Raw genomic sequence first — 20,397 nt, forward strand, 5'->3', positions numbered from 1 at the left:
AATTCATTGATTCAGCCTACATCACTATTGTAGGTAAAGATGTGACGCGATGCGTTCCAGGAATTTCAGCTGTATGTGATTAACAGAGCAAAAAGTCACCTTCGAAACACTTCTGCGAGTTCTGTAAAACAGGACGTTGATCTGCTTCACTCTTACCTATCTACAAGCACCAGTGACAGCTGGCAAGTGAGATTAAACGGAATGCGTATCAGAAACAAGCAGAAAAAACGACTATTGCGAGACAGTTTGTAGAGTGATATACAGAAGTAGTCTGAGCAGACTTCATAAACGCGTTTCCGCCGCTCTCGAGAACAAGCCCAAGTCTTACGCTACCGTAGCATGTACGTCGGAACAAGTTATTCAGAACTTGAATACTTCTTCCGTATAAGCAAAAGAGGTAACGTTTCTACAGTCCTGATATTAATATCGTGACCAACATACAACAGAAAAGTAAAAACTTAAGTGCTTAGACACCATCCTCGGAGGTCTAGCCTTATCTTCTTGGAAACAGCTTAAAGTAAATATTTACAGATAAGGTAGAGCCTACCATCTTTCAAGAAATTCGTATGAGTTATATAAAACCGCAGTTTCCTTTATAAACATCCCAATAAAATAATTTCATAGTGCACCTTTATTACGTCGGACACGTGTTACTGAGTCACATTATTATGACCAGCTAGTCTGCTTCCTTTGCCACTCGTGTACTGACGCTCTGTTCTGAGTTAGCTAGCTTTAATGCAGGTATTCGAAGAAATTTTCGTCTCTGTTATTTAGACAACAAGGGGAGGAGATAAGCAGACTTTGAGGCAGTATCTTCGGTTAAATTCAAAACCTTTCCACAGTGTGACATGTAGTAAGAGCCTCTTACACTGTTCGTAGCCCGTGCATCGGATGGGGATGTCAAGTTCGGCAGCCCCTTCGGAATTATTCGAGAGTAATCGGCTATATACGCCTTCTCTCTCACCGTCAGCAACAACACAGAACACTAAAGCTCTACGCACACCCATCATAGTCACCTGACAGACCAAATATACTCAAGGCACAAAATTCAGACTTCGCAAAGGAAATGTGCCATTGTGTGCGAGGAATGAAATTGTTTCGAATTAAGCAGCACAGAACCCACTCGCAGATCTCTCATCTCACAATGACAAACGCCTCTGTCACTGTTAGGTCCAGATATTGCACTCGTTGGCCTAAACATTATGACCACTGCCTACCGCGAGTCGCTTTCCGGACATGTGACGTTCTCAGGGAAGTATACAAATGCAGCTGACAGTAAGACGAATGGGAAATCAAACTGATTTTGTTATTTGTGGTGTCATGTGGTACCATGATATATTTACGATGAGTCGTCCTGTCTTAGATATAACTGAACTGAAGATAGCTACACAATAGCTGAAATCGACCTACAATAAAAAGATTAAAAATTTATGATCGATGCTGCCCTTCCGCCTATGACGGGAAAATGATTACCATCGACATTCAGTGGCCAGAATTTCAAAAACGGCGAAATTTCAGAACTGTTTACACGTCGTTCGGCGAAACAGTGTGACATGTGGATCAGTGTCACAAACCAGCTTGAATAATAGACGTTGTAACTACACAGTTCCTATCGGTATTGACGTCCGACGTGAACGTCTACTAAGACCGTGCGTTATGGACAGAAGGTACGCCACAATTCAAGAGATAACTGTGCAAATAAATTGGCAGCTAACAGGTCTATCATACACTTCTGTCGCAGGTCGACCTCCGAGGTAACTCGTTAGTGTCTTAATTCTCGCAAACGGTAATGCGGTAAACATTTGAAGTTGCTTCAAGGGACTGTGGAGAACAAACATCCAGCATACATTGCCGGAAGAACATAGCCTGCTCTTGAGTGTGACTGCGAATTCATCCTCGGTAATCACCTTCATCCGTTATGTTCACTATTTTTTTTCCGGAAGGATGAGCCCTTAGCCTCAAAATACACATTGTCACATAAGATGGAAGACTGCGTAAACGGCATAAGAGCACAGCACTCCACTGTTCTTACATGCCCATAAAATTCCCTGATATTAAGCTAATAAATATCGCTGCGGCCACCTCGACCGCTATGTTCATGGAGTGAATTCCCCGCTGCCCTTCAGTGCATGGCTATTGGAATCAAGGCAGGCAGTGAGCGCCAGACTCCCGCCGAGCCATATTAGCAATGCGCCACTTGCAGGTGGTCACAATAATGTGACTCGGCATTGTGTTTGGTATCATGATCACTAACACCCGACTGCAGATAAAGAAAACAAAGTAGAAAAAGTTGCTCTGCGGGAAACCGCTATCATTTCTCACGTGGAGTGGCAGATGTTCTGTGAGAACTTCGCTAGTTGCAGGACGCACACATCAGTGCCTGTACTGAGACTATCGAAAATCATATTTCCCACCAAACAGATAGTTTCCGAGTTTACTTTTTGCGATAACAGTGAACACTGCGCAGTCCTTTCACGCATGTAGACGAACTATATAATATAGTGATGCACTGTGTTATGATAAGCGGATTCGGCTCCTCCCTTCCTCAGTAAGTTGCTGCACATAGTATAGATAATAAGTTAGCTCACATCGAACGCAACCCGCTTCCCAGAAACGCCTGTTTCGAGCACTCACCACCTTGCTGGTTTTACTACCGTAGTTTTGAATAGGATGCACATTTCAGTATGTTGTTTACAATCGTTCCTTCTGCTTGGTTAAGAAATATTTCATTCCCGCGGTGTGCGGCCCGGATCAAACCCTGTGTGCTTGCGAACGAAAGAGTGAGGCAGGCCTGCGTTCGAAGCATCAGAGGATTTTCGCTTTCCTGAGGGTCCACTTCACAGTGGAGCTCACTCGGGAAGCTAACGCTTATGTGAGTTATGTGGCGCCTCTCGACACCTGCCGATGTGGATGGAATCATAGATCCCTTAGTTCCGCGAATGCCCATTAATTGTCCTTGTATTAACGAACAACAAATTTTTGTTTTATTTTATACTATAGTGAAGATTGCATTTTTGGCGTGATCAGTTTCGTACACACACACACACACACATACATACACACACACACACACACACACACACACACACACACACACACAAACGACGAGAGATAGAGAGAGAGATGGTGAATAAGAAAGAGATAGAGAGCGAGAACAAGATCTCCTTCGTTGTGATTTGGCCGAAAATATCTCACCTTGCGTACTTTGGTAGGGAATAAACGCGGCAAAAAAGAAGAACCGGCCAGTTCATTACGTTAAATTGGGCCTTTTGGTCAATTGTTCACTTGCACCAACCTCTTATACGAAGCTGTTGGACTATCGCGTTAACGAACAAATTGACGTAAGGTTCCCCCTTGCGCTTTCGTTACGAAGCAGCTTGGTTCGAGTGCCCGTTCAGCCACGGCGTACCATAATGTCTCTAAATCGACTAAAGCGAATGACGGGATGCTGGTTTCCACCGCCATTCTCACGTTATCCGAAAATTTGCTCCGTTTGGCCTCCATCGCTACTGTCGGTGTTCCGTATGTGGTGCAGTCTTGAGCTTCTAACTCACCTCCCCTGGTCCATAAGTATATAAATTGAACCTGACTGTGACTTTGTGACAGCAAGCAGAAAAACGCTTCAACCGTGGCAGACCATACAGCCTTGCCGTCTGAACGCACTACGTGGGGTTTCTTCATACGGTTTGTTAAGGACGGAGACTCCGCTACCTAGGGCCACTGGCCTTTCTGTACCACGAAAAATCTAAAATGTTACCCAGAGAAAAGGGGGGATTCAAATGCTTTGTATCTGAGGTATGTGCTGAACCTGCAGTCAATTACTCTTATGCACTTTTCAAGTACAGGCTGCCCCACACACTAATTTGACGGTAGACTGCGTGGATAAAAAAATTGTTTCCTTTGAGCGCAAAGAGTGGAAGTCAAAGTGCAAGTCCACTAGGCATCACTGCTTCAAATTTTTCTCCTGTTTTATCTCTGTCCGAGTACTGGTTATCGGCAACATTTTAGTCCCATGTGGGCCACAGGTATTTGGAACTATCAAACAGTATCACCTCCAGTGGGCGGTAAACAATCCACGCTGAGGATCCGAGTTAGATCCCCGATACTGTAAGGGGTTTATCCTCTATGAACGAACTGGAACGGGATCTACTCGGCTCCATTCGCAGAACTGCGAAGACACTCGAAGGCTAAGTGCTAAGCCTGGTCTCGGAAGCCGGGAGAGAGATGCGCAGACCACAGGCCCTGTAACCTAGACGTCCTGTGACGCCTCAAACAGAGGACAGAGCGATGGGTCAGCACTACAATGTTCTGCGCCGACGATAGTGCTACAGGAGTATAGTTTCATTTCAGTTTGTACTGACAATGCTCCACGTCGGATTTATCTTTATCTCTGAAATCGCACCACGAAACTACTAGCCATCATCTCAATACGTGAGTCTCACAGCACATACTACCTAATTTCACAGTTTAAGCCATACGTACCAAGTTTCGGATTTGAATAGTACAGGTCAGTAGATAAAATTTAACGGAAACTAACAGAAACTTGTTGTAAGAACAGCTACACTTGTACTTACAGGTACACATTTCTGATTCTTTGGAATGTGCAGCTGCCTTAACGTCACTTCATTATGTTCTAAGTACTCCCTTCCGTTCGATGATGTCGGCGGTTGTCAACGACACACGGCAGGTGTAAGAGGGGCCGCATCTTTGTACGCACTAACCCGTTTGTCTTTCAGGTATGAAGAGGAAAACTGACAAGCTTCCGTCGGTGCACTAACTCTCCTAGACACCAATAGTCGGCTTCATGGCTAAGGCTTTCATCGAGTAGAAGCTTCAATTAACACATGAACACACGTACTCAGCAACGCGCAAAAAACAGTGATTCGAATATTTGTTAGATACTGAAAATAAAGTATCATCTAACTGTCACACGATACTGCTGAGACTGTTCCTATTGTATTATCGATACTATAAAATTTTCCTCTAAGTGCTAGCGAAAAGGTAGAAAGAAACTGGAAACTTCCTTGGCTGATGAAAACAAGAGAAACATTTAAAAATCTGTATTTAGCCAGTCCGGATATAGTAGATATAGGATGAAAAGTGAGATCTGGGGTAATAAAGAGTTAATACTGCTTTCCTGGTGGTAGAGAGCTCATGTCTCTTTCCAACTTAAATTATTCCCTTGACAAAGAATGTTTCGATATCATTAACACAGGCTTATTTACTTAAATGTTTCTTTGCTCAAATTCTTCCAGACTCTGCCCATCATATCCGATATACTGCAAAATATGACTTTTTCTATAGGTAGCTGAACAACGTAATAATCGAAACGTACTTTATTATTTTTGGAGGACTGACTCAATATTTTACACAACGTGATATTGTAAATTATGCATCCGTAAACTCTATAATAGAATCGAAAAAAGGAGTTACTCTGTTGTCTATGCAAATGAGACGAACAGACATAATTTTCTATTCGGTAGTCAGTAGAGGGACGATAATTCTGCATGAATGTTCGCTGTACCGTCCATCAAAGAAATGCTACGTTATTTTCGTACTTACTAGGTTAAAAATATTTTCAGAACGAAGCCATATAATATACGACGTTTCAGGAACACTTTACTCATTGCTCGTTCCGTAAAGCGAAGAGGAAAGCTTCAGCCCATGCAAATATAATATAGATGATAATTTACATCACATACATTGAATAATCTTATTGCCTAACGAGGGAGATTCAAATGACTAACACGCCATACCCTACCTACCTATTCATTACCTCTGTCTTCTAGCAAAGATCGGAAGCAACACATGATCAATTTTACATAATTTATTCTTGCGCGGAGAAATCACACTCAGTACACGTTAAAAATGAGAAGGAATTTTTCAGTGAATATCAACTTCAATGGGTAGTCCGTTTTTCACAAAATTCAAATTAAAGAAAAACAAAATTAAAGGCAAATTAATCAATTATAACAAAGTGAAGAGTAACAAGCTAAAATTCAAAGTTGGTGAAAATAAAGAACTGTGTTTCAGTAGACAATATCTATAAGACAAGCGAAGCAAGATAGAAACAACAAGAAAATTGAAACAGGCCAAGAAAGTTTTTCTCAACAAATAGAATAAAGAGAGAGCAAATGAAGGCCATATCAAACCAATCGAACGAATGACGCTCAGCTGTTCCGGTAGATTAAAAATATAACGGATCTTTAAAAAATTTGGATTATTCAGACAATCATTTAGATACAATGTAGCACCACTGCGCTTTGTTTCGCGTTTGTCTGACGCAATGCGTTACTTTAAAAGGTCAATGTTTTTCCATACACTCACTGTACCCAGCAATTAGAGAAATTTCTCCAGTAAATAGCAGAAAACTACGGTCGTATATTTTGTACAGTTGCACGAAACTAGCTTTTACCTGCATATGGGACGTTACAACAGTGAATATCGCGTGTTACGTGTACTTCTCGATTTAGTTTATTTCTTCTCTTTCTGTTTAATGAGACCCGATTTTTTTACAACTATGCCCCAAGTAGTTGTCGGTTAACAGAAAGCTTCTGACTGCTTTTCGTTTTGAAAGCTTGAAATTCATTGCAGTGAACGAAGCCGTCGTAAAATACCGTTTAAAAATAAATTACATCCTGTAGTCGAAATTCACGTATCTTCTATTGCGTCAGCAGATAGTTCACGGTTCGTGTTGTATGTCACACTTCGGTGTTAACGTGCAAAATTTCCCAACATGGGCTAACATAGATGCAGAAAATGTACAACTGACGCTAGAGACAAAACGCAGATAAAATGCAACAGAACAGAACAGATGAGAAGCCTACCTACAAAATTTTACCTTTAGACATGAAATACGGAACGAAAGCGTCAGACAGAAATTAAAGATTCTGAACATAGATGAAAAGATAGAAGAAATACCTCTTTGTAACCCGCATCTCGTGGTCGTGCGGTAGCGTTCTCGCTTCCCACGCCCGGGTTCCCGGGTTCGATTCCCGGCGGCGTCAGGGACTTTCTCTGCCTCGTGATGGCTGGGTGTTGTGTGCTGTCCTTAGGTTAGTTAGGTTTAAGTAGTTCTAAGTTCTAGGGGACTGATGACCATAGATGTTAAGTCCCATAGTGCTCAGAGCCATTTGAACAATTTTTTTGAAATACCTCTTTGTAGCCAAAAAGACCGCGAAGACGGCTTTGCTGTACACATCGACTGGTGAGAGATGCTGGATCTCAAAGGGAAAAAAAAAGACTTTAAATGGAACGAACAGATTGCATGGCCCACTTCCGAGATAATCTAATGATTTGTGCGTTCTTTGCCTTGTTTCACACTAGTGTTCGATATCTTGTGACACTGAGGTTTTGTAATTTATTCCTGTACACATGACATTACAGTTGTCAGAACGTAATGAGTAATGTACAGTGTCCCACTTGAGCTATACAACATTGATAGCGTACATTTCAGAAACGGGGATAGATAGAAAGGTGCTGTTTGCGCCATAACGTTCACACACATCTGAAGTGTTATTGACTCTTTAACAGAATTGAATCTATATCCGCATTTACATGGATACTCTGCAAGCCACGGTACGGTGCGTGGCGGAAGGTATCCTGTACCACTACTTGCCGTTTCCCTCCCTTTCCGCTTGCAAATACCACGGGGGGAAAGCGACTGTCTGTGTGCCTTCATATGAGCCCTAATTTCTCGTATCTTGTCTTCGTGGTCCTTACGCGTAATGTACACTGGCGGCAGTAGAATCGTTCGGCAGTCAGCTTGAGACGCCAGTTCTCTAAATTTTCCCAATAGTCTTTCCCATTTAGAGTTCCCGAAGCATCTTCGTAACACGCGTTATTCGAACCTACCGGTAACGAATTAGCAGCCCGCCTCTGATTTGTTTCGATGTCTTCCTTCAATCCGATATGGCATTGATCCCAAACATTCGAGCAGTACTCAAGAATAGGTCGCACCAGCGTCCTACATGCGGTCTCCTTAACAGGTGAACCACTCTTTTCAAAAATTCTCCCAATAAACCGAAGTCAATCATTTGCCTTCCCTACCACAGTTTCCACATGCTCTTTCCACCTCATATCGATTTGCAACGTTACACCCAGATATTTAAACGATCTGACTGTGTCAAGCACGACACTACTAATACTGTATCCGAACATTACATGTTTGATTTTCCTGCTCATCCACATTTCCCTCATTTATTGTTAGTTAACAATCATCACACCAACTGGAAATTTTTCCTAAGTCGTATTGTATATTCCTACAGACACTCAACTTCGACACCTTACCGTGCAGCATGGCATCATCAGCAAACAACCGCAGATTGCGCCCATGCTGTCCGCCAATCATTTACGTATCTAGAGAACACCAGCGGTTCTGCCACACTTCCTTGGGGCCATCCTGACGATATCCTTGCCTGTGGTGAACGTTCGCCGTAGAGGACAGCATATTGCCTTCTATTATTTAAGAAGTCTTCGAGCCATTCACACGTCTGTGAACTTATTCCATATGCTCGTACCTTCGTTAACAGCTTTCAATGGGATACCGTGTCAAATGCTTTCCGGAAATCTCGAAATATGGAATTTTCCTGTTGCCCTTCATCCACAGATCTCAGTATATCACGTGAGAAAAGGGCAAGCAGAGTTACGCACGAGCGATGCTTTCTAAAACCATGCTTATTCGTGTACATAAGCTTCTCAGTCTCAAGAAAGTATGTTATATTCGAGCTGAGAATATATTCAAGGATTCTGCAACAAACAGAAGTTAGCGATATTGGTCTGTAATTCCGCGGGTCCTTTCATTTACCTTTCTTAAATACTGGAGCCACTTGCGCTTTTTTTTCACCTCAGCAACGCCCAGGATATCTAAGCGATATTCGAGTTACTCCCGTGTCCTGCCTAATATGTCCTCATTAAAGTGTGCAACTGCTGCTCTGATACGAGCCTGCAGTTTCTTCAGGTCACGCACAGGGGCATGGTAGACGGCATCCTTAGAAATATAATGAGGTTATTTCCGGAGAACTTGGGGGCCAAGAAATGCATCCTCCTCTGCCAATCCAGCGTCCTGGAAATGTCTCGTCGAAAGCCGACCTTAAGATAGAGGCCTAGTGAGGAGGAGAACCATCCTAGTACAATATGATGTGATGTTGCAGTTCTTCGCAGACTGTTCCAACATGCCCGGATAAACAATCGAGGCTATTGACACATCTGCAAAGAAAAACGATCTCACCACACGGTCATAAAACAGGTCACACCACAGTTTTACTTTTGGATTGTCTCCCAGATTTTTCATGCTAAAGTGGGAGTTCTCAGGACCCCATATCATCATTTTACCATCCCAGACAAAATAAGCTTCGTCCATGAACATCACCTTTTGTCAGATGACGCACAGAACTCGTCCTTTTCATGACACTTCCGGTTTCCTTGAAGCCAGTGTATTACGGTCTGATGATCGGACTTGGGTCCTGGCTGTCACGTATGGTCTCTGTCAGCCATTCCGCACACTGTGCTATCTGCAGGTGAGGGGGGGGGGGGGGGGGGGGGAAGGGGAGAGGGGCCATTTTTGTCAGTAACTAACTTGAAAAAAAGATTTCAGTTCAGGTATGTGTGAACATCCTGCGGCACCCGCGCCTTCTTACCTATCCTCATTTTTTAAATAAACGTGATCCAAGTTGAAAATATCATTTTAGAAGACCCTGTAGATTTATTTACTATTAAAAACAAAATTAACTGTCTTTGACATTAGATGTCTTAAGAATTAATATCAAATTACGCTTTAAGGGGTATATTCCGTACAGGAAATCTCTCGAAATATACCGGGTGGCTGTCCTGAGATTCTTCACGTGAGTTTTCTCTGGTGTTTCGGCAGATATTTTCAGTTTGGTTACTTCAGTGTGTAGCCGGAGTCAGCCCAAACAAATACTGCTCACCACGTGCATCATGCGATGCCCGATGTTGATGTAAAACCGGTTTGTTTCTCGTTGCAACCAAAATAATTTTTGACATGCCCATTCCAAAGAGCGGTCGCGAATTATTCTATGGCGATATTCGAATTATTCTATGGCGATATTCGTATTATCGATGTATATTAACAGAGGCAGTGAAAGAAGAATAATAATCATTATTCCAGCAGCTAATAAGCAGCACTGCTGCATGGCCGTAGCAGACGGTACAGGGCAGGGCGGAACCCAGGCGCTACTGGAGTACTGATTTTTCTAATGGTTCAAATGGCTCTGAGCACTATGGGACTTAACATCTATGCTCATTAGTCTCCTAGAACTTAGAACTACTTAAACCTAACTAACCTAAGGACATCACACAACACCCAGCCATCACGAGGCAGAGAAAATCCCTGACCCCGCCGGGAATCGAACCCGGGAACCCGGGCGTGTTCTGATTTTTCTTCTCGTCCCTGTAAATATCGATAAAATGAATACCCCACTAGTGTAGCCTGGGACCGCTCTATCGAATGGATACCCAAAATTTTGCTTTAGAACTCTTTCCCTTTTTTTCTGTGTGTGTGTGTATGTGTATGTGTGTGTGTGTGTGTGTGTGTGTGTGTGTGTAACAGCAAATAAACCGAAGCTTTCCACACTGGACGTTGCATGAATCATTTGACGAGCAGTATTTCCTTGGGCCGAGTGCATCTACACATACCTAAAACAAAGTTGCAAATATCAGCCTAAATACCAAAGAAAATTCTCGTGGAGCTATACCTTACTCGAGGGTATTGCGTACTCGAAGGTACCGAATAGAATTGGGGAGCAAGAAATTTGTGGCACAACTTCACGGAAAGAGGGGATCGGTTGATAGGACACATTCTGAAACATCAAGGAATCACTAATTTAGTACTGGAGGGAAGTGTGGGAGGTAAAAATCGTAGAGGGAGACGAAGACATGAAGACATTAAGCAGATGAAGGAGTGTTTAGGTTGCAGTAGTTAAAGACGCTCGTACAAGATAGAGTAGCACGGAGAGCTACATCACACCAATTTTGGGACTAAATGTAAATGTCGTGTGGCTAGGGCCTCCCATCGGGTAGACCGTTCGCAGAGTGCAAGTCTTTTGATTTGACGCCACTTCGGCGACTTGTGCGTCGATGGGGATGGAATGATGATGATTAGGACAACAGAGCACGCAGTCCCTAAACGGAGAAAATCTCCACCCCAGCAGGGAATCGAACCCAGGCCCTTAGGATTGACATTATGTCGCACTGACCACTCAGCTACCGGGGGTGGACATTTTGGGACTGAAGACCACAACAACCACATTACTCGAAGATTGAAGCTCCAAAGAGTAGGCAACAATCGCAAAAGAGAAAAAGATTATGGTGGAAGCAAACAGAAGTTGAGCAGTGGAGGAGGGGCGGGTGGAGAATTAAATAGATAGTCCTAGTGATGCTCAATACACATCACGACACTTTTTATCCCGAAAAACTTTCAGGCTGGCCCCGCTACGTACTAAGTTAGGTAGAGTTTAAGAAGACAGCCCAAAAGCAGCGTATCCGAGACAAGAGGCCACGGAGGGACGGCGCGACGGCGTACCGTGGGAACTGGAGCGGCAGGTAAGTGGAGGCAGCCAGCAGCGCCGGTCGCTCACCGCGCCCGCTTCCCTGTGCAGACGAAGCAGGCCTGGCCGCCGAGGCGGAGCTCAAGAAGCCGGAGGACCTCACGCCCGAGGAGAAGGTGGCGCTGCTGGGCCGCCCCAAGCTCGGCGAGGTCACCCGTACCCTCATACGCATCAAGGAGAGCAAGGAGTTCAAGGTGAGCCAGCCGGCCGGACTGACCGCTAATCTCCACTCGACTAAACGAATCATACAATATTTCCAGCTGCTCGCACTGCTGACAAAACGGATATACAACCATCCTGTGAATCACTTAGTACGCTACTGGCAAATAGATGTTGACAGATCTGGACATGCGTGCAGCATTCTACTGCTTTTGAAAAGCTGAGTACAGAAGCCGTTGACATTCATGTCACGTTTTTGTTAACACCCCTAACAGATATCGTTTTATAACAATGGAGGGAAGTATCCTGTAGCAAACATGCCATTAATTAATGCATGATCTGTTATATCCACTTCTTTAATCCAAAAACGGAGGTACCATAAATGTCCGATTTTGAGTTACTTAAGTTTGTTGTTGCTGTTGTACTGTTGCTACTTTTGCCTCATTCCGAAACATGGAAATATACTAGGTCTATAATTTTGCTTCCGCCGTTGTTTCTCGAAGTAGGGGACTTTACTGCGAAAAACTTACAAAAAAATTATGATTCGTAGTATTGCCCATCGCTGGCCACTACATTCTCCCGTAGCATACGAATCCCGTGGCGGAAGAACTGGGCGTCTTTTGTGGGGATCCATGAGTCGATTCAATTTTGCATTCGTTCATATGATCGGAAGTGCTGGTCAGCCACAAGGTATGTCACTGATCTAAAAAGGTGGTAGTCAGAGGGAGCAACGTATGGAGAATACGGCGGGAGGGAGAGGACTTCTCATTTCAACGTATCCACTTATTTTGACGCGTTTTGCGACATGGGGTCGAGCACTGACCTGCTGTAAAATTACCTTTACGTGTCTATCGCTGTATTGTGGCCGTTTGTGTTTCAGTGTTGGGCTTGAACGCATCAATTGCTTTCGATAATGATGTCCTGTGACTGTCTTCATCTGTCTCAGTAGCTACGAAAACCTTTTGTCCTCCACCGCCATGCCTGTCTTCGACATCAAAATCACCGTTCTTAAGGTGTTGAAAACATTCTCTGCACGTTCTTCCACTAATACTTCCCTCATCATTGGTCTTACCCAGCATTAAGATCCACAGCCGCAGATTTCTTCATGTTAAAGCAAAAAATTAAAACTTCCCGCAAACGGCGTACCCACGTAAGTAGACGTACTTAGTCGATAATATGTTTACAGACGCCTAAGCTTATTGTATTACACCTATGACCAACCACGGGAACCTCACTCGGTGCTACTGCCATCTATTGCAAAACTCTGGAAGCAAAGTTGTACACCTAATATCTCCAAAATATTGTAGAAAGTTGTTAGCTTGATTTGAGTTCTGTAAAATGTCAGTTTATGACTTTGATCAGTTACAGCGGTGTTACTCATGCCATAAACATTAATCAAGGAACTACTGAACTCGTCTGTCGTGAAGCCAACGCCACAGTGATTATTACTTCTGCTCCGATTGGAGATTGCGAGAGAGGAAAGTATTCTGCTTAACGGTACAACTAGCGAATATTTAATGATTCGATTTTGTTTCAGAACACCGTCGACAAATTGGTGCAGAGGGCAAACGCTTCTTTGTTAATCGGCACGTCCTCCTGGAAAGAACAATTCATCGAGGCAATCACGGTCAGTCCGGGTAAGTACACTTACAAGCTATTTTTAAAACATGCTAAGGATTTACGCTACAAATACATATTTTTGAAACACCGTAACTGTCTCCTATTGCGAAGCACATGTTTGAAATTTGGCTCAAAGGTGTGTACAGCCTTCCTGTGCAAAAGCGTGGCGCCCTGCGACGTCACCCTCGGGCCAGGCGACGCTTCAGACAGCAAGGTGTCGACGCAGGCGACGATAGGTCGTAGCTGATGTGTTACCCTCATTCCACCCTTCTCTTGACCACTCTCCGTTTGGGGTCAGAACCGCGAAGCCGAGCGTTGGAATAACGTGGTTTCCTTATGAGTGGTCGAGGAAAACATTTCAGACACACCGCCGCTCAGAATCGACACGCAAAGGTCCGCGGGTGCCATTAAAGGTATACTGTCCACTGCGCGACAGCGGCTTGCGGCAGCGAAAGACCCCCCACGGCAAAAGGGGTTGCCTGCTCGCTCAGATACCCAGCGATGCGACCGAATTTCGGCGCTGTTTCCCAAGGCGCGGGCCAGGCGCAGCACTGGTACCATCGGGATAGTCGGCAATGTGATGGAGAGAAGCATGGTCGAATTCAATCTGACTTTGAACTACTTAGATAATTTATTACACGAAGAAGAGGATGACACGGTAATATTATAGTGGCTCTTTAACAGGAGGAAGAAGAAGTCTGGAAGGTAGGAGACGAGGTGCTGACAGAAGTAAAGCTGTGAGGCCGGGGCGTGAGTCGTACTTGGGTAGCTCAGTTGGTAGAGCACTTGCCCGCGAAAGGCACAGATCCCGAGTTCGAGTCACGGGACTCCACGCTTTTGCACCATTACACAAGAAGGTTGCAGACACCTTTGAGGCAAATTTCAAACGTCTGCGTTACAATGGAAGACCATTAGGGATTTTCGAAGAAGTATCATCTTAATTGTTTTGCGCAGTGTAAGACGAAAGAATTCACAAATTTTGGAAACATCGATTGCGTTCTTGATTTCGGATGACTTTCTGCTTATTTCACATAAAAAACATTCATTCTTAATTTAAATGTCCAATATTTTATACTGGAACCATCTCTGATCAGCAGCGTTTCCATTGCATTATAACGTAGCCGTATTCGTTCTTGCATTTTGTAATCTTCCTTTGAGGATAGACGACTATTCTCCCAGAAAGACCTACTTACAACGTTTCAAGTAACTGAATTAAGTGAAGAATGCACTACAAATCCCTATATATTGCTCCAGTAGAAGTAGTGAACACTTCATTACAGCGCACTCAAAGTCATTTAAGCAATCATTATTCCCTCACTCCATGCGTACATGGAACGAGAAGAAATCCTAATACGTGGTTCAATGGTAAGTACTCTCTGTCATGTACTTTACAGTGGTTCACAGACTATAATGTAGATTTAGATGCTGTGATCTCCACTATCGTAGCGAACAGCCAGTATAAATAACTCCGGCGGTCTTTCTGTTGGATAATGTGAGCGCAGAATATGAGTACTAGCGACGTCAACAGAAATACAGACACATCCGCAATATCTTCATTTCCATGTTTGGTGATCACCTCACTTTTCACTTAAAAGTGTTAATTCAACCCACTTGGAGAGGGGGTTCTTGACTAACCGGGAGACTGTGTCCATGCCGAGTAAACGGGTGCTCTTGGCTTCACGTTTTGCAGCTAGTAGCTGTACGCCAGACATCTGAATCTCAAAGATGCCGTCTCCTTACGCGATGGAAAATGCACATTTGGCATTTGTTTGGATGTTGCGGCTTTGAAAACCGGAGTGCACAGCGACAGGGATAGTTTCCGATGTACAACGAAATACCCCTTCAATTCAAGCATAACGGCCACTTGAAACTAAAATGAGGTATTTCATGGAAACATTGTACAGGATGTCTCAAACTTTTTTGGGTCAGACTGAAACACGTGACAGTGTGTGTGTGTGTGTGTGTGTGTGTGTGTGAAATCTTATGGGACTTAACTGCCAAGGCCCCCTAAGCTTACACACTACTTAACCTAAATTATCCTAAGGATAAACACACACACCCATGCCCGAGGGAGGACTCGAACCTACGCCGGGACCAGCCGCACAGTCCATGACTGCAGCGCCCTAGACCGCTCGGCTAATCCCGCGCGGCTCAGGTGACAGTGGGTCCACAACCGATTATATTGAGATAGGGCAGTGATCGAAACTCATATTTATTGTGTTATGGACATACACAGCGCGCATCGCATAACTACAACGTAGCTCATAGTAATCGTGGAAAGCGACGACCGCTAGTCGCAGTGCATGTATTGCAACGGCGCATACTGTTCCGCCACACTAATCCAAAGATCCCGCGAGTCTGTTGTACACTGAACAGGCAACGTCGGTGTATGAAACCCCCGTAGAAATGGATGGAGATCGGTTTGCAACGTTGATGCCTGTCTCCTGGTGTAACAATCATCAGGCATCTTTCATTGTTTGCGGTAGGACTGCGTGCGCCGTTGCCGCACATGCATTGAGGCTGGCGGTCGTCACTTTCAACCGTACGTTGTTGTTATGCTGTGTTTACTATGCATGTCCAAAACACAATAAATATGCATTTTCCACCATTGATTCCCTGTCTCAACATAATCAGTTCTGGACCCTCCATCACGTGTTTCAATTTGACGAAAAGGTTTAAATGGTTCAAATGGCTCTGAGCATTATGCGACTTAACTTCTGAGGTCATCAGTCGCCTAGGACTTAGAACTAATTAAACCTAACTAACCTAAGGACATCACACACATTCATGCCCGCAGCAGGATTCGAACCTGCGACCGTAGCGGTCGCTCGGTTCCAGACTGTAGCGCCTAGAACCGCACGGCCACTCCGGCCGGCGAAAAGATTTAAAACCCCATGTATGTGATGCAAACTATTTTCCATAACACACTAACGTTTATGAAAAGTACAGCACCACGCAGTATACAAGTAGCTGAAGTGAATTGTACAGAGGGATTTGATGGTAAGGAAACAAATTTCTAGGAATGTTGAAAAAGTGCAAATATGCCTATTTGATATCCAAGGAGGTCAGAGACAAAAATTACGAAGCCAAACGTAGTTTTTGGATAACTTTGTCACCAAAATACTCGAGTCTAAAAATAAACTCGTTAGTTACGTACAAGGTTGGCAATGTCATGTGGCTGGCAAAACCGAATAAAATGTACACGCACATAATGAGCGGTGAGGACAGGAGTCTTCATTAATAAATTGCAGATTACAAGATATGTACTCCGACGCGGTCATTCATGACGCCGAGGTATGTATGGCTGCACGTCGAAAGTAATACAGGAACAGCAGCTACATTCCTGCCATTCATAGAAAGTACTAGATTTAAATGTTCAATAATCGCAGTAGCAGTAGTCATTAACTGATGAGTCAAAATATGACCTGCTGCTTAACAGCGTGCCGGTCCACCTTTGGAACGCAGTACACCATCGATCCAGCGTGGTATTGATTAAACAAGTTCTCGGCAGTTTCCCCACATATTTAAATTACGGGCCGGTGGTTTGTTTAATCAGAGCTGGATCCTGGTAGCTTCCCAGATACATTCCTTCGGGTCCATACCAAGCGGAATTTGTGGCCAAAACATTCTCTGCAATGTTACTGAAACCACTATAGCGTGATTCTCGCCTTGTGATACAAACAGTTAGCCTGCTGGAAGCTGTAATCTTCGTCGGGGACGACATCAAGTCCACGTGTCGCCAAGGTTGCTTCGAGTGCGTTGCAGATATGTCGTTAGGAAACCCTATGACATTCTCAAGATAGTTACGATCATCCCCTTGCGATTTGCATGTTTTGAGTCCTGAAGACCGCCCATCGATTTGCTTTGGACGAATAGTTACCTGATACAATCATGGTTCCATAGACAACCGCAAATGTTTTGAGTCCTGAAGACCGCCCATCGATTTGCTTTGGACGAATAGTTACCTGATACAATCATGGTTCCATAGACAACCGCAAATATTTTTCCAGGAAGGCATTGACCATATTGTCTCACAGTGAGATTAATGTATTAACTTATGGCGATTACTTATGAAATAATAAAGTTTACTTATGTTTTCCAACGGTCTCTTCTTCATTTGACTGCCCCTTATAGTAAGGATATCGTGATCAGCTCAATACAGCTACATAGCTCGTCTGTTTCAACAGGTACCCTACCACAGAAAAGGCAGACAATCCACATTGTGCTGATATCTTGCACCAACCGATGCTCCCGTTTTGAATCGCCAACAGCTTTCCTGGAGTTACGAGACGTCCGCCAGTAGCGATCATTCCTGCTATATCTTCAATGACTCAGTTAAACCCTCTAAACTGAAGAGGTAAAACATCTAGCAGAATCACATTCAGTCACTCGGTCACTTTTCACCATGCTGATGCCACTGTAATGAATGAGTAAATGTATTTTGCTTTGTTCAGTACAACTGCGATAGTATTCAAGCCCCCACTGCTGAATAAAAGGCTTCATAGCAAGAACTCCGTGTTCCAGCTAAAATTCAGGTGAGAACCGATTAACTATGAACTTTGTTATGCAAACATGTCCATGCATCCTAAATTACTGAAAAGACGGAAGCACCTGTAATATTTCTTTTGATTTTACATAAATTCTGTCTGTCACGAACTATTTTTGAGAAAAGTATGTACTGCATGGTATTTTATAGCGGAGTAAAGCTTGTTCTCAAAGTCTTGTAAATCCAATCCTTTCTGCTGTAGATAATGCCTCGTTGTCTAGTGTAATCATTTTTGCTACCAAATAATGATTTTTTTTTATTTTGTTAGGTTCACATCCCAAAGCAGTTTCCTTCCAAAAGATTCTGTCATTGCTTTTCTATCGATGTTGATGAAGTACTTGTATAGGTGATGACTAAAGACGGCGTGGTCGTGCGGTAGCGTTCTCGCTTCCCACGCCCGGGTTCCCGGGTTCGATTCCCGACGGGGTCAGGGATTTTCTCTGCCTCGTGATGGCTGGGTGTTGTGTGCTGTCCTTAGGTTAGTTAGGTTTAAGTAGTTTTAAGTTCTAGGGGACTGATGGCCATAGATGTTAAGTCCCATAGTGCTCAGAGTTATTTAGCCGACCGCAGTGGCCGAGCGCTTCTAGGCGCTTCAGTCTGGAACCGTGCGACCACTACGGACGCAGGTTCGAATCCTGCCTCGGGCATGGATGTGTGTGATGTCCTTAGGTTAGTTAGGTTTAAGTAGTTCTAAGTTCTAGGGGACTGATGACCACAGATGTTGAGTCCCATAGTGCTCAGAGCCATTTGAACCATTTTTGAACGGCGTAGGCACGGCAGCGGCTGTACCTTTAATAATTGCTTGAAATTTATCTGAATGTTTCGTTTCCAAATGATTTTTTTTTCATACGGAAGCTGAAGTACCTGTTACACAAAAAAAGCCTTGAAGTAAAAATAGGCTAGGTACCCTCAATTAGTTTAAAAGGTTTTCTTACAACTACTTTTCACAAAAACATCCGCACAAGTTCAATTGAGTTGACTACCCCACTTAAATAATTTTAATCACCGTACCTACGAATATCATAGTAGTAAAAATAGGCCAGGTACCCTCCATTAGTTTAAACTGATTCTCTCTAGCTACTTATCACAGAAACATCTGCACACGTTCATTTAAGCCGAGTATCCCACTTTAATAATGTTAATCACCATATCCTTTGACAAACAGTTTGCTCATCAGTGTAATAAAACAATTCAAAGAATAAAAGAAAACTAAGGCTTTACTACATATCTGCCTTTTTTTCTTCTCCCTCATCAGAAATCTGAACTCAACACATCAAACAAACAGAAACTTATTATTGTTCCTGTTGTAGCAAAAATTTCCAAATGAACTTTTTCGCACAGTATCTTACAAATAACAAACTATTTTCAGCCGTAACCCCAAATAACAACTAGTGAAAGTGATCGCAGTTCGCAAAAAATCAAATAGTCAAGTTAGTCAATCAATCATTCTCTTCACTCATGAACGACGGTGCCCGAATTGACACGAATTCGCCCGATTGTCCACTCCTGACCACGGACTCGCTGTGACTTAAATGACGTGCTTTGTTCGGCAGAATATTCTGCCGCTGGGTATCCAGCTTATAGGACAGCCAAACTAGAGAGCCAAACAGCTGTCCGTTTTGTGACTAACTAAAACTGTTAATACTAAATTCTAGATCACATGTCTGTTCCCAACACGGAAGTGTGACTCATTTCCCATCGTATTCTCTTATTATTGGTAAATCAACTGAATAATCAGGCCTGTATTCTGGCCCAGCCTTTTTCCATGAGTACACAGCACCATGACTCACAATGTAGTACTATGAATGCACGCAACTCTAACACCACTTCTCTATAGCCCATTGTTGTTGGTTAGCTACGTACTTCACCTATACTTTCAGAAGTTAGATGTTACATGATTTGCTGTAATTCATCTACCATCGATAGCCAGTTACACTCCATGTAAAAGACTAAAAAATAAAATTATGTTTAAAAATTTACACTGAGGGGACAAAGTCATGGGATAGCGATACACACTTAATACAGCTGATGGTAGTATCGCGTACACAGGGTATAAAAGGGCAGTGCACTGGCATAACTATCATTTGTATTTAAGTGATTAATGTGAAAAAGTTTCCGGCGTGATTATGGCCACACGACAGGAATTAACAGATTCTGAACGCGGAATGGTAGTTGGAGCTAGGCGCATGGAACATTCTTTTCCTTTCAATATTCCGAGATCCACAGCGTCAAGAGTGAGCTGAGAGTACCAAATTCCAGGCATTACTTCTCATCACGGACAACGCAGCGCCCGACGGCCTTCACTTAACGACCGAGAGCAGCGGTGCCTGTGTGGTGTCACCGCAAGGCACCACACTTGCCAGGTTGTATGCTTCAGATCGGCCGCGGTCCATCAGTACACATCGGACCCGCGAGTCGCCACTGTCGACGCTAGCAGACCGAGCGCCGCCACTCGGCTGGTCTTACGAGACAAGATGGCGCACTGGCCAGTTCTACAGCCGACTT

The 20,397-nt window shown here is 43.6% G+C and overlaps 1 protein-coding gene across 4 annotated transcripts in view; it reads left to right on the forward strand.

The window, feature by feature from the left end:
- Positions 1 to 20,397, forward strand: part of LOC126360045 (sodium/calcium exchanger 1) — a 1,532,158-nt gene that overhangs the window by 1,404,671 nt on the left and 107,090 nt on the right. For 3 of the 4 annotated variants that reach the window (XM_050007678.1, XM_050007679.1, XM_050007677.1), the window contains exons 5-6: positions 11,619 to 11,761; positions 13,264 to 13,363. In XM_050007678.1, coding sequence (XP_049863635.1) covers positions 11,619 to 11,761; positions 13,264 to 13,363 — 243 coding nt within the window. The remainder of the gene's footprint in view (positions 1 to 11,618; positions 11,762 to 13,263; positions 13,364 to 20,397) is intronic. The other variant, XM_050007680.1, reaches the window with a different exon arrangement.

This window comes from Schistocerca gregaria, chromosome 1 (assembly GCF_023897955.1).
Source record: "Schistocerca gregaria isolate iqSchGreg1 chromosome 1, iqSchGreg1.2, whole genome shotgun sequence".
Lineage (NCBI taxonomy): Eukaryota > Metazoa > Arthropoda > Insecta > Orthoptera > Acrididae > Schistocerca > Schistocerca gregaria.